At 41.6% G+C, this 16,076-nt stretch overlaps 1 protein-coding gene across 6 annotated transcripts in view; it reads left to right on the top strand.

Moving 5' to 3' along the window:
- The window catches only part of LG04H6orf118 (linkage group 04 C6orf118 homolog), a 247,397-nt gene that overhangs the window by 48,415 nt on the left and 182,906 nt on the right, over window positions 1-16,076 (top strand). For all 6 annotated transcript variants that reach the window (XM_073627494.1, XM_073627493.1, XM_073627492.1 and 3 more), the window contains exon 2: window positions 2,113-2,851. In XM_073627494.1, the coding sequence (XP_073483595.1) occupies window positions 2,141-2,851 (711 nt within the window). In that variant the 5' untranslated portion in view covers window positions 2,113-2,140. The remainder of the gene's footprint in view (window positions 1-2,112; window positions 2,852-16,076) is intronic.

The raw sequence follows: 16,076 nt of genomic DNA, 5'->3' as shown, positions 1-16,076 counted from the left end.
GAGACCATGCTGGGGAGGTAAGTGAAGGCAAATAAGTATGAAGGACCAAAACAATAATTACATAAAAATCCAGCATGCATGAGAACAAAGGGGACATTCACAGCATATTCCAATCATGGTAATTAGGGAATGAGGAAAGAAATACAATATATTAGCAAACATTCAATACAATAAAATGTGATATTAAAGGATAAAAATGTTACCTTAATATACTCCTTCTGCAGCACCTGGATGATGGCAGAACAGGTCTCTGGGATGTTGATCCCCAGAGCCTGGGGGGAGATGCCTGTCGAGAACTTGAGGTCCTGCAGGCTTCTCCCCATCGCCAAGTACCGCAGGGTGGCGACGAGCCTCTGCTCCGGAGTGATGGCTTGCCTCATGCAGGTATCCTGCCTGCTGATATAGGGGGTCAGCAAAGCCAACAAACAGTGAAATACGGGGTCCGTCATCAGGAGAAAGTTCCTGAAATCATCAGGATTATTCTCACGGATCTCACGGAGCAAAGGCATATGACAGAACTGGTCACGCTGAAGCAACCAATTCTTGGTCCATGAACTCCTCCCCACCCTATTCATGGACTGGACTTGTGTCAAGGTCAGGACCCCAACACCAAGCCCCCGCACAGCACGAACTCTACGAGAAGTACGTATACGCAACATGGCTAGAAAACAGTCGGCTGCTCACAACAAAGTAACAGAACGCACTGAAGAACAGCAAGGCCTGTGAAGATCGACCTGAAAAACAGTAACGAATGAACAAGAACACACTGACAAGTCAATGGTACTCGCTGCACGCACTGAAGAGCAGATACAAACCCACAAGCACAAACTGAACAGCAGAAAACGATCTGAAAACCACGAGTCTGAAAAAGCGCGAATCGTCTCTCAGCAAACTTTTACTAACACGAGATTAGCAAAAGGAGCCCAAAGGGTGCCGCACTTGGTTCTGAACTGGCCTTTTCTAGTCTCGTCGTACGTGGTTTACGTCACCGCGTTCTTGCCGATCGGAAATTCCGACAACTTTGCGCGACCGTGTGTACGCAAAACAAGTTTGAGCCAACATCCGTCGGAGAAAATCCTAGGATTTTGTTGTCAGAATGTCCGATCAATGTCCGACCGTGTGTATGGGGCATTACTGGTTAGTAAAGCCACATATCATATAAAAGACCAATAGCAAAGTTCTGGGGGAAGGAGGGGGTCTTTCTATATTTGTGACCGGTTACTTTTAGGTAAAAACTGACATTGATTACCAATTCCACATGTAAACTGATGGCGGGGATTTATTGTGGCTTAACTACTGTACTTTACCTTGTGTAACCTGTTGCAAAAGATTTAAAATGTTGGCAGACTAGCTCTGATTTTGGTGGTAATATCCAGTTTAAAAGTCTTGATGTAAAATATGTATAGAATGGCTTCAATTTAGTGATGCAAGTTCAAAATAAATCCCTTTCTCATAAATATTCTGTTAAACAAAATTTTCAAAGTTTGGTTTACTTTTCAAATTCAAATGATAACTGATAAATTGTAAGAATAAATTATTACATCATTACTGTTAATTGATCAGTTGGGGTGGGTATGTTTTAAATAATTATTGGCCCTAATTTTGTCACTGCCACAGACCCAACACCTTCAGTGTCACGGTGTCCCTAACAAACTTACTCCAACTGCACCAACTGAATTTGAGAGAATGATTCATATTCCATATCTGCTTTTTATTGTAAAGGTGAATGAGTCAACATTTGGCCAACATTGCTGGCATGACAGAGCACCCCAGTGCTTTATAAATTTGTACCTCTTCTGACTTTTTATCTTGACCAAGATCTAAAATCCCATGTCCATAGGCTTCTGAGGCAATATTCATCCCTAAGTGGAGCAAAGAGCAATTGTGTGCATCTCATAGTGATAACTTAACCTCTTGACAGTAATATCCTTTTGATTATGGATATTGCATTTTGATCATTGCTCTCTGCCTTATTAATTGTATGTCCTATACCAAGCAGCGGACAGAGATAATATGCTAATGAGATGATACATGCTCTTATTATTTTGATACTTGCTTTTTTCATTCAATTGGCAATTTGTCACATATGTATTTCTTTGCTTTTTTTCTTAGCTGTGATGCAGCATATTTACCTAAATAGATGAGAATACATTTTTCTAAGATGCTACGAGCAAAACAGCAAAATAAAATGATGCCTCTTAACAAACTTTTGGATGAAATAGAATTGTCAAACAAAAAGGACTCCTGGGATTATACAGGTGGACATCTGAATCACAACCATCTTTTCAAGCCTCAAGTTCTAGAAGCAAAGACGTTCTGGAGAAGTGGACAGAACCAGCAAAAGTTTCAGCATGACAAACCTATATATGATATAGCATCAAGTAAATCAGATGAGAAAGGCAAAAAGATGAAGGATTCTTTCACACACTTTACTGTTAAAACAAGTGTAGTACCAAGCCTTAATACCAAATCAGCAAGTACATCTTCTCCAGTAATAAAACATTTTGGCACTGCTACTCCCATAAATACTCCTTTTGCTAGTTCTCTTCTGGGAACCCAGTCATATGGGACTTGCATGGATAATTTAGAATATGATAAAGAATCATTGCAGGGTGAAGAGCTTGAAATTCCTGATTTCAAGGTGCTGACTTTCGATTATGAACTATATAAAACAAAAAAAGATTACAAAGACAAATACAAATTTATTCCCACATTTTTTTCTGGTCTTACCAAATCAGATCAGTTCAAAATGTTTTTACAGTTTGATGAAGAAGTTATCCAGAGACAACACTTGACAAACAATTTCTTTAATAGTTCAAGTGTTGAATACTGCAAGAAGAAGTTGACAAAGGTACAGCCATTCTGAAATTATAACTGTGAACTGTGTTCAGTTTGAAGGGGTCTATCACAATCACCAAAAATGTTTCAGGAAACAAAACTTTTGAAAAAAAAAATTGTCATTTAGAGGAGTCAGAGCAAATGTTAAGACCAGATATATATTTGAGAATGAAATAGCACATGGTAATGCATAACAGACATAAACAAATACAAAAAAAAAACAATGCCAGACAGGCATCTATTCTAAATTGTCATTGTGTTTAAAGTTTACCAGTATGTAATATAAGGAGGAAGAAGGGGAAAAAAGGGTTGAGAACAACCCTGGGACTTTTAAGGTGCTTATATTTCAAGGTAAGTAGAATAGGGAAACATGTACAACTTATCCATAAAACATAGTTTTTATTATTAGTTACAATTGAAACAGATTTAATTATAACATGACACAGTTTTTCTTAAAACAATGTGTGTATCTCAATATCCACAACCAGTAGTGAGCAGACAGTACAAAATAATACATCAATGTTTGTGATCTTACCAGCAGCCTCTGTGAAGATTAGGGATGAGCTTCGAGTTCGAGTCGAACTCATGTTCGACTCGAACAATGGCTGTTCGCAAGTTCGCCGAACAGCGAACAATTTGGGGTGTTCCGCGGCATTCGAATTTGCCGCGAACACCCCAAATTGTTCGCTGTTCGGCTGTTAAAAGCCTATGGGAGAAATCAAAAGTGCTAATTTTAAAGGCTTATATTCATGGTATTGTATTAAAAAGTGTTTGGGGACCCGGGTCCTGCCCCAGTGGACATGGATCAATGCAAAAAAAGTTTTAAAAACGGCCGTTTTTTCGGGAGCAGTGATTTTAGTAATGCTTAAAGTGAAACAATAAAAGTGTAATATCCCTTTAAATTTAGTACCTGGGGGGTGTCTATAGTATGCCTGTAAAGGGGTGCATGTTTCCCATGTTTAGAACAGTCTGACAGCAAAATGACATTTCAAAGGAAAAAAGTAATTTAAAACTACTCGCGGCTATTAATGAATTGCCGGTCCGACAATACACATAAAAGTTCATTGATAAAAACGGCATGGGAATTCCCCACAGGGGAACCCCGAACCAAAATTTAAAAAAAAAAATGACGTGGGGGGTCCCCCTAAATTCCATACCAGGCCCTTCAGGTCTTAAGGTATTAAGGGGAACCCCGCGCCAAAATTAAAAGAAAAACGGCGTGCGGTCCCCCCAAAAATCCATACCAGACCCTTATCCGAGCACGCAACCTGGCAGGCCGCAGGAAAAGAGGGGGGGACGAGAGAGCACCCCCCCTGAACCATACCAGGCCACATGCCCTCAACATTGGGAGGGTGCTTTGGGGTAGCCGGACGAGAACAGCGGAGGAAGAACCAGAAGAACCAGAAGAAGAAGAAGATGGAGGAAGAAACCAAAGGAAGATAGAAGAAAGAAGATAGATGGAAGAAGAAAGAAGAAGCATTTAAATAAAGGAATTGTCAAAAACTGTCTCTTGTCATTTTCAAAATTTTTGACACTTTTTTAGTGAAATGGTAGGGGTACCCCCCTTACCATTTCACACAGGGGGGAGGGCCGGGATCTGGGGGTCCCCTTGTTAAAGGGGGCTTCCAGATTCCAATAAGCCCCCCGCGCACAGACCCCCACAACCGGCCAGGGTTGTGGGGATGAGGCCCTTGTCCTCATCAACATGGGGACAAGGTATTTTGGGGGGCTACCCCAAAGCACCCTCCCAATGTTGAGGGCATGTGGCCTGGTACGGTTCAGGAGGGGGGGTGCTCTCTCGTCCCCCCTCTTTTCCTGCGGCCTGCCAGGTTGCGTGCTCGGATAAGGGTCTGGTATGGATTTTTAGGGGGACCCCACGCCAGTTTTTAAAAAAATTTTTTGGCGCGAGGTTCCCCTTAAAATCGTCTGGTATGGATTTTGAGGGGGACCCCACGCCATTTTTTTTTTACATTTTGTCCGGGGTTCCCCTTAATATCCATACCAGACCTGAAGGACCTGGCGTGCGTTCCAGCTTACACAGGGGGGCAGCCAAAGGATCCGGATGTTGTTGGATGATAGGACATGTGACCACGTACCGCTCCGACGTACGTTTCGTAGTGAACGTCTTCCCTGTAGACGTTCCCTGAAGACGTTCACTACGAAACGTACGTCGGAGCGGTACGTGGTCACATGTCCTATCATCCAACAACATCCGGATCCTTTGGCTGCCCCCTTGTGTAAGCTGAGGAGACATGAAAGGCTTTTTCTGACTGCGAAGTCATCCTGACATGCAAGCAGCCCCAGTGCCGGGTAGGCACCCACCAATGTAAGCGGCCATTTGGCTTTTTAATTTGTTTACTTTTTTAATAAATGGTTTTATGCTATGGAGACTGTTTTTGTTTCCTATGTATCCTTATCCTATCTTGAATGAGCCTGACGAGAACGATCCATGCCTATAATACCAACCACAGTCCGGCCATCCATGTGAGCAGGCACAACCCTGCACAAGCGCTAGTGACTCCCTTTTTAACTAAAGGAGTCATTGGTATCTGGTAAGCAGATATCTACTACTTCGAGGTGTTTTCCTTTTTCTTTTGTTTCTTTGGTGATGGAAAACCTTTTGTTTACAGCAACAAGATTGGGATAATATTGAAAGATATCACTTCAACTACTTCAATCACTTTTTTATGTGGACAATCAATCACTATATATGTTTTCACTAATGTGGGCACTTCAATGTGTAATCTAACTATGATTTGTCAATATTATGATTTTCATTTTTTTGGTAACACAGGAGATATATTTATTTAGAGCACTTGAATAGTATGGTATCTAGCGCCCCCTAGCTTCCTATATTTCCATTTTTTTGGTAATGCAGGAGATATATTTTTTTGGAGCACTTGAATATTATGGTATCTAGCGCCCCCTATCTTTCTTACATTCCTTTTTTTGATTATCTATTTTTTTGATTATTCAAAAATTGGGGAGCAGCTTACACTGATTGTTTTATATATTTCCACAATTTTTTTATTGTTGGGAATGTTTTCTTACTAGATGTACCACCAGTATATGTAATTCATATATATTATCTGCTATCGACACCACTGGCGCGAAGGTTTCTATTATTTTCTAGTATTAATTTAACATCACTTGGCCTCTCATTCATCTGTATCCCTATCCGTACATTTTTGGTCCATACGGATGCCAGGGACACCCAGTGTGATAAGCGAATAATCAATCGCTCTTCACTTGGGAGTCCTAGAGGTGTCAGTCCCGATGATGGCTAGGATGAGGGCAGTATTATTTATATACATTGAATAATGTGCCTCCTTGGGATTAACACATATGTTAGCATCTACTTATCACTTTTGTTTCCTCTTTAAACTTGCGCTTTCAGCTCTATTTTATAATCTGTTTGATTTATCCCATTTGCCCTGTTTATGTCCCCTTTCCAAGATGGCGCTTCAGGCTTCTGCTGCCTCATAGACGCGCTGGGTATAGTTTGGCACTTGCGCATTGCTAGCTGTTGACGTGGTCAGCGTCAAGCCATGACGCTGCCACTCTTCTCGTCCACTCATCCTCGGGGCATCCTCATCACGTGTCCACATCCCGTCGGTGACTTCAGACGCCGCCGGGATGGAAGGATTATAAGAATGTGGATACATACCGCAACCTTCTGTCAAAGGCACTCCACCGAAGGAAGAGGTTGTATCTCTCCCAAACATTATGCCTTTTTGATTCTTCTTAATAGGTAAGTGTCCCATGTGCAGCTATGTCTGATCTTCACAGAGGCTGCATATAAGGATTTCTTTTTGATTAGTTTCTTTTCTTGCTTTATCCCTTTCATGACTAAGCCTATTTTTGACATTTGGTGTTTACAAGTTAAAATCCCTATTTTTTGATGGAAAATTACTTAGAGCCCCCAAACATTATATATATGTTTTTAGCAGAGAATCTAAAGAATAAAATGGTGATTGTTGCAATATTTTTTATCACACGGTATTTGTGCAGCGGTGTTTTAAACACAACTTTTTGGGAAAAGGGACACTTTCATGAATTTTAAAAAACCAAACAGTAAAGTTAGCCCAATTTTTTGGTATAATGTGAAAGATAATGTTACGCCGTGTAAATAGATACCAAACATGTCACGCTTTATAATTGCACGCACTCGTGGAATGGCGACAAACTACGGTACCTAAAAATCTCCATAGGCGACGCTTTAAATTTTTTTATGGTTACCAGGTTAGAGTTACAGAGGAGGTATAGTGCTAGAATTATTGCTCTCACTCTGACGATCGTGGCGATACCTCACATGTGTGATTTGAACACCGTTTACATATGTGGGCGCGACTTCCGTATGCGTTTTCTTTGCTGCGCGAGCTCGTGGGGACGGGGGCGCTTTAAAACCTTTTTTTCTTATTTATTTTTATATTTAGAAATTGTGTTTTTTTTTTTTTTTTTATTTTTGATCACATTTATTGCTGTCACAAGGAATGTAAACATCCCTTGTGACAGTAATAAAAGACCCCCGATCTCTCCTCTGCACTTCACAGTATTCAGATTGCTGAAAACAGTGATTCTGAACACTGTATATTTTTTTTAAAACCGGCGCCATTGGCAGCCGAGTAAACGGGAAGTGACGTCATGACGTCGCTTCCGTGTTTACAATTAGAAAGCTGGAATGAACCAATTCACGGCTTCATTCCAGACTGTCAGCAGCCGCCGGAGGTAAGAGCAGCGGGAGGTGGCGGGAGGAGGGGACGTCCCCTCCCGCTCCTCCGGTATAGCAGCCGAGCGGCTTTTATCCACATCGGTTGTTATACTTGGATAGCCGATCGCCCGCTGTACAAGATGATACCAGGATGATGCCTGCAGCTGCGGGCATCATCCCGGTATAACCCCGGAAAGCCGAGTACGCACATCTGCGTACGCTCGGCGGGAAGGGGTTAAAGAAGCACTTTTTGTATATCTACCTCATGGAATACTGCTCATGACCCCCAAATCTTCGGCTATGGCTTTTCCACAGTTTACTGATTTATTACTGCCTTCCATACTTGCAGTGAGGGGTTTCTACCTCTAGCAAAAGATTTTTGATTCTACTGAAGGTCATTTCTATATCAATAGTACGGTCAGTGTGGATGCCCTGTTTAATATAAACTCTAAATATAAACTTTTAATATTATTCCCATTTATCCCTTATACTTCTTTGTCCTTTTCATGAAGGATACATAAATTCTATATCCTTCTGTGGCCATATAAGATGGGAACTTTTGGTGTGAGAGACCTAGTTGATGTTTCTGTATTGCTGATGTTACTTATCAAGCTATTTTTATCCAATACAATTTGCCTTCAATCTGTGGCAGCCTGGTAAGATCACAAACATTGATGTATTATTTTCCTGATTGTTATGTATTTTTGATTTCTTCAGTTGTTTTTTCAGTTCATGTATGATTCACTGTCCATATACATATTCACATATACATATGTTTACTGCAGATTGCAAATTCTACCATGTAACTATGTAATAATATACCTTATCCATGTTCTTTTCATTATTTATAGTATACCACAATCTATGCCAAAACTCCTCAGGAAGCTCCAAATGAGCGAAACATGTTGAGTGGTATTGAACTGATCACTACTGGTTGTGGATATTGAGATACACACATTGTTTTAAGAAAAACTGTGTCATCTTATAATTAAATCCCTTTAAATTGTAATTAATAATAAAAACTATTTTTTATGGATACATTGTACATGTTTCCCTATTCTACTTACCTTGAAATATAAGCACCTTAAAAGTCCCAGGGTTGTTCTCAACCCTTTTTCCTCCTTATTTTTCATATTCATATTATTTATGGGATGTGGTGCTGTTTGCTGATTATGTCTGCCCTTATTATCATTTTTATCAGTATGTAATGTTTAATTGTAAATGACTAGAATCTATGTGATAAACTCAGGACTGAAAACTATGTTTTATTTTCTCAGCATGGAACATATCACAATTACAAGTGGTTAAGTATAGATGTACTGTATGTAGTACAGGGGTGAATCACTAACAAGGGCCTTCCAGGTTCTTCATCCATTTGAACAGATATTGCTGGGATTAAGGGGAGTGAGGAGGTGGAAATAGGAGGAAGGAACTCTAAAGAAAACAGTTGAAAACATTGAAGCTGCGGACTTTCCATTCTGCAGATACCAGAAGCCTGGCTGTCATGCTGATCCTTAGCATGCATTCCTGGCACACTGCTGCTGCCAGAGTGTATGACTTCCATGTGCATTTACTGGACATGTCATTTTCTGCTGGCAAATCAAGAGCTCTAAAACCTAATATTTGTAGTACCTGTAATCTGAAGAGACGGGCATCCGGCAAGGGATGTAACCATTGCAATGCTAAAAGGTGGAGTTTAATTCCAGTTTAACCACTTCCCATCCGGGCAAATTCTGGTACTTTGCTCCTACATGTAAAAATCATAATTTTCTTTCTAGAAAATTACTCAGAACCCCCAAACATTATATATGTTTTTTAGCAAAGACCATAGGGAATAAAATGGCGGTTGTAGCAACTTTTTATGTCATACGATATTTGCGCAGCAATTTTTCAAACACTTTTTTTTGGAAAATCAAAAAACAAAACAGTAAAGTTAGCCCAATTTTTTTGTATAATTGTAAAGTATGATGTTACTCTGAGTAAATAGATGCCTAACATGTCATGCTTTAAAATTGTGCACACTTGTGGAATGGCTCCAAATTTCGGTATTTAAAAATCTCCATAGGCGGCGCTTTAAATATTTTTACAGGTTACATGTTTAGAGTTACAGAGGAGGCGATACCTCACATGTGTGATTTGATCGCCATTTACATATGTGGGTGCGACTTACTTATGCGTTCATGTCTGTGCACGAGCACACAGGGGCGCTTGACATTTTTTTTTAATTCTTTATTTTACTTTAATTTTTTTATTTTTACACTTTCTTTAAAAAAAAAAAAACTCTCAGCCTTTTCAGCCGCGTCCTCGGCTTTGTTTATTTCCGCCGACCCGGACGTGATGTCATAACGTTGTGCCAGGGCCTCCGAGGGTAATAGAGATGGTCACCAGAAATCTCTATGATAAACTTCCGGTGGCGACCGATTCATTCTGTGGCTCACCGACCGTATGGGTGAGTCGGGAGAAGCACCGTGGGCGGCGGGAGGGGGGGAAGTCCTTCCCTGCTAGCTGTAAGATCGATCAAGTGGCTGAACTGCTGCTATGATTGTTCTTATGATGCACAGAATCGCCGGCAGAAATCGCAGGCGGAAAAAAAATGATATCTGGATGATGCCTGTAGCTGCAGGCATTATCCAGATATCCCCACTCAAAGTACATGATGTCAGATGACGTACTGCCGTCGGGAAGTGGTTAAAGCCAAAGTGTTTTAAGCTGTGGCAGCCCCCACTTGCTAATGGTTTACTTTAAGGTCTCTTCTTTTATAAATGCACATAAAGTGAAAAGTTTCTCATGGTGACGTGACACATATATGCCTCATCCAAGAAGTGGGCTTTAAACCTGAGTGCTGCATATATGAGTTCTTGTGTTTGTGCTGGGAACATGCTTGATCATGTGCTCCCAGCACTGAGACTGGCCTGTCAGTGACAGCCCAGAGTCTCTACTAACAATTTAGACCTCTGGGAACTGGATCCCGATCACAGTTATCATTCAATCTGTAGCCCACCCTTATGATGTTTTTCCTCTGTGAACAGGATAAACAATACACTTTCCCTTTAGTGGAGCGAAGATACATTGCATCTTTTCCAGGACATGTCTGCAAATAAAATAAAAAAAAATAGCTAATTCAGGGCTTTATCTAGTATAGAAGGTGTTAGTGTCAGTGTAAATATCAGTTAATGGCAGTTAGTGGCAGCGTGTCACTTTGTGTCATTGTCAGTTAGTGTATGTGTCACTTAGTCACAGTGCAAGTGGCAGTTATTGTCAGTGTGTTTTAGGTATGAAAAAATGTTTTGTAGTATCAGTGCGAGTGTTAGTGTCAGTGTGTTTAGATAGGACAAAAAAAAATTATATTATTGTTTCTTGGCCATACTACAGGCACAAAGATCAAATCACACACACTTATGTAGTATCTCCATGATCGTCAGGAGTAGGATCATTTTTTTTGCAGGTATTTTTGGTGGTGGTACATGGTAATGGCAATGGCATAAAGTTTAGAGAATTTTAATATGCAAATAATAAATATTTCCTACAGTAGCGTTTACCTCACTTTTTCCCACCTCCTAAGGCAATGGCTTATTTAAAAAATATATAAGCTGCAGTTACTCTTTAATAGTAGTTCATTGTCATGATGAAGAGGCTTACTGACCAAGATTAGGGCCCAAGAGAGAGTGGGGCACCACCTTAACAACCGAACACACAGTCACTTTAAAAATAGCTAGTATTTACCAATCCCTTCTACCAGGAAAGGGTAAACATGGTTATAATTACCCCTACCAAACTTGGTTGTATAGTTAAATGGCATACAATTTGCAGAGTATTTGATTAGAATGCTGCTCTAAAATTATACAAAAAGTCCCCAACACAGTTATGAGCCAATTAGAAAAAAAAATAAGTATAACTAAAGGCAAATTCTTTTTTTTTTTTTGTTTTCTTTTTGGATAAAGTGGAGAGGAATTAGAACACCTGCAAGGTTTTTATTGCTGTTTATACCTACGTTAGGGAGATTGACCCTCTTTATTTGTCCTTTTTACTGTTATTACTAAGGGTGAAAGTGAAGCAAAATCTCACATTTTGGGCTGTCACCCCAGACCAGAAATATTGTGGAAATCTTCCAGGGGAGACACTAATTCTGGTAACCTTGGTGACCGCTATGGATTCCCACACTTTTGAGGGATTTCCTATCACCTCCTGTTCTGGCTATAGGTCATGCTTCAGTTGTTTGATTGAACATGCCTACCTCAGCTGTGCTGGGAACAAAATCTTACTTTATTATTGCTAATCTTGTATTCTTATTTTTTCATTTAATCTTTCTTCAGTGGAAATACTGTAGTCTCTACACTGGATTAGCATATCTTCAGCAACAGTTTTAGAGGCTGTATACAGACCCAGCTGAACTGAAAGACTGCAGTCCTAGCTTGGCTCCTTCAGGCAATTGGGCTCTGCATTGTGGTGCTTTCCAGGCCTTTGTTTACTGTGTTAGTTAGCCGCAGAGCACTCCTCAGGTCCAGAACTATGGAGCTGTCTCTGTAGGATCACTTGGTGAGTAAGGCCAGTCAGGCTGAACCACTGGGAGCTACCTCACAGTTGGGACCATTGGGTGCCATTTTAAACCTTCTGCCACTGCCATCTTACTTTGGTAATGTTTAAGGCTGAGGGATTGAGAACTGGAAAAGGAAAAAGGGAAGGGAGGCGCACCTAAGTGTAGTAGTTAGACGCACAATTTATAGCACAAATAGAATGACACTCACAGGATGGAAGTAGATAGACACAGGTTCTTTAAGTGGATCGTCATCCTCTGGGGCTGTCGCTGTCCTTTTAATCTGTCCGGGGTCCAGGTGGCTGTACAGGGAAGAGCTGGGATGCAGGAAGCGTCCAGGAAGTCCAAGCTGGCCGCCATGTACCGCACAGCAGGAAGTGATGTCACCGGACGGGCAGTTTCAAGGTGTACACACCAACTTTCTACTATTAGGGTACCACCACCCACTTGTTGTGCGCTGGTGTGTTTTTATATTTTAGGGATTGAGCACTGACATCCTGCATTATGTGGAGTACTGTGAGTGCATGCTCCCCATTCTCTATCCCCATGATCCGCCTAGAGAAAGCATTATCTTGCTGCTGCTTCTCTTTCTGAAGCACTAAGTGGATTTCTGGCTTTGTTCCACAGCCCACCTAAATTATTCAGTCACCTCTGGCCACCTAAAATCCACTTCAGCAGCAGCTACCCAGATTTGTGAGTACTTGAGGCCTTGCCTCACATTGGGCCCAGTTACTGACCCCCATGTAGAGCTACATGTCTTAAAGATAATGGTTCTGTGGGTGTTTTCCCAGTATTCACAGATGGAATTGACGCCTGTAATCAGGACCCCTATTGTTATGGCAGAATCTTTTTCAGCTCTATTGGACATGGCCAAGGCCTCCCCCAAGTCCACCAGGGACTTCTTAATTGTTAGAGTCTGCTCTGAACCTCTGTATGATAGGTCAAAGAGAGCACCAAATGAAAAATCCTTCAGGAGTTCGAAGTCTTTATTGTTCAATATGTTGGCTGTCCTTTGCCCTGCTTGTTGTAATCAGCTGAACAATAAAGACTTTAGACGCCTATTTTTTATTTGGCTTTCCCTATGACCAGTTACACTTGGATTTCTCAACTCAGGTGAATGTCCTCTGATAGGAAACTCCTTTCTTTGTATTGAGCTGCCGAATACAGGCCAGCTGGGCTCAAATAATGAATTAGCCCACATTTTGATAGCCTGTAAAAATCCATGTCCAGCTCCCCTCAACCAATACCTCTTGACCCCCCGTGACTGTGACCCGAACTGCAGCCCCTGTTGTAATTTCTGATTCAAAATCCCATCAGTCTGAGGCTGTTTTTGGGTCAACACAATCTCCTTCAGTGGATTTGGATATACAAGGGGGTGTTTCAAACTTTGATGACGCAGTGCGTATTACCCTGCATTTGGAGGATAAGCCTGTTATAGACCCTGGGTCTTTTTGAGTTGCTGCGCCTGCAGAAACCCACTATTTGAGAACTCTGTGCAAACTGGAAAAACTGTGAAAGGTTCTGGGCCCCACCTGGGACTTTCCCCTTTGAGAAGGGATTCACTAATAGATGGTCTGTGCTAAAGTGATCCACGTTAAACGAGATACTATTAAAAGGGTTGAAGTCCCCATTGCAGACTTCAGTGATAGAAAGTTGAATTCCCTTCTTAATTCACAGTTTTATTTAACTGGTTTGATTCTTTGTCCCGTGTTAGTGGTAATTCTGCTTTCTGAAACAATGTCAGAATGAATGAAACTCCTTAGAGAGAATACTTTCACCCCTGGTGTAGGTCTCTGCATTATGGAGTGGTTAGATTGTATGTTTAGAGCTTCATGCTTTAATTATAACAATCTATTAGAAGCCTCTGAGTTTGTGTACTTCATAGGATGGATGCCTGTACAAATGCTTAGGACACTCTGGCTATGTGCAGGGTATGTTGATGTGAAAGCCAAGGAACAACTGATTCACTTTCCCTTTGAGAGATTTTGTCACTTTGTACCTGGTTTTGACATTGTAATTAGGAACGCCAAGCTTGAGCGGCCACAGTGTGCTCCTACCAGAGTGCAAGTCAGAGAAGTCCCATCCTGGATCCTCTGAGTAAAACTCCCACTCAGATCATGGGTCCAGAGGCCAGAGATCTGCTAATACTTCTGTCAAGCCTTTAGCATGAAAGTGTGCCCCCACTTCTACAAGTGTGGACTGTTTGCACAACCAGATGGGTCCCTGGGTTTCCAGCTTCCTTGACTTTTGGATGTTCTCACAGGCTAATAACTTGGAGACTGCGTCTATTTCATCTTCCCCACAGCATACTTCCTGTTCTACATCACATAGTTGTGCCTTAACTCAGACTTTTGCAGGTTCCCTGCAGTCTGCAATCCCCTGTTCTTTCATGTCTTCTGCCCTTAGGAGGGTCCTGACCCCTAATGAGTTTTAAGGATACTAGTAGATGTTGACAGCACTGGACCTAATGTCCACCCTAGTGCTTTTTTTTCTAGGCATGCCCATTCTAATGCCCCGTACACACGGTCGGATTTTCCGATGGAAAATGTCCGATCGGAGCGTGTTGTCGGAAATTCCGACCGTGTGTGGGCTCCATCGGACATTTTCCATCGGATTTTCCGACACACAAAGTTGGAGAGCAGGAGATAAAATTTTCCGACAACAAAATCCGATCGTGTCAATTCCGACCGTGTGTGGCCTGTTCCGACGCACAAAGTGCCACGCATGCTCAGAAGAAATTCCAAGACGGAACAGCTCGTTCTGGTAAACTTAGCGTTCGCAATGGATACAGCACTTTCGTCACGCTGCAATGTTAAAAATGGTTTAATACAGCGCACTCTCTTCTTCTTTATAATGTGACAAGAATGAAGTAGTTTTGCTGCTCATATTCACACACACTTCTCCCAAAGTTTTATTTTTGTTTTTTTATTGGTATTCCCTGAATATATTGTTATTAGTTGTCACATCTGACATAATTTTTTTTTTTTTATTTAATTTTTTTGGGGATTTTAAGCCTTTTTTTTTTTTTATTTAATGTTTGTATTTTTTCAAAGGCTGATCTTTGTTCAATGTTATTTTTATTTTTACTTCAGAATATTTTTGTGTGTGTTTTGTGTGTCAAGTTACCCCAACACCATTGATATCTTTTATTATTTAATCTCCAGGAGATTGTTTGGTGTTGGTGTCCTTTGTTCATTTCACATTGTATATTTGAAATGTACCTGAATCCTCACAAACAAACTGTCATTTTTGAAGTAAAACACATAGGAGAGTATAATTCAAAACAAAAATCCTTTATTAAGGGATCAGAACCAAACAAAGAGGTAGGCAACACTGGATCTACAGGAGAAATTAGCGAAGCCTGGGACCCCCACGGCAGACATCAATTCTTGAACATCAAAATTAGTGGCCTGAGGAGTCCATATGTAAGGGAGGGCAGTCTGGTCAGGGATTCTCAGAGATCTTGAAAGCAGCAGATCACATGTGTGTCCCCAGGCTGTGGTACCACAAGAGGCTGCATTTTTTGGCCGACCAGACTGGATCCAGGGTCCTCACTTTCTGGTCTTCCTTCCACGCTTCATTCCGGGCTGTGGCTGTGCTGTTGGAGATGTGGCGGGAGGAGGAGTAGGACCTGGAGGAGGACTGGGAGGACCTGGAGGAGAGGGAGGACGAGGAGGAGGACCTGCAGGAGGAGGACCATCGCAAAGGTGTGTCTGAGCTGTAATTTGGCCCCTCATACCTTTGTTAAGAGCCTCCAATATGAGGGACTCACACATGACTTGTTGGCCCTCCTCCATCCTCTGCATTTTATATGCAATGACGGCAGCAATGTCCTCCTCCACGGTGTGTGGTGCTCCCAGGACCTCTGTAGCCCTCCAAAAGAGTCCTCTGGCAGCCTCCTCTAGGGTACTCCTCCTACTGCCACTTTCTCTTTTCAGGGGGGGTGGAGGGACCTGCAGATCAGCCAGCCGGCTCGGCCCGGCCACCTCCTGG

This window comes from Aquarana catesbeiana, linkage group LG04, assembly GCF_042186555.1.
Source record: "Aquarana catesbeiana isolate 2022-GZ linkage group LG04, ASM4218655v1, whole genome shotgun sequence".
Taxonomy (NCBI): domain Eukaryota; kingdom Metazoa; phylum Chordata; class Amphibia; order Anura; family Ranidae; genus Aquarana; species Aquarana catesbeiana.
Note: the sequence above shows the minus strand (reverse complement) of the source record. Positions and strands in the feature narration are given on the sequence as shown.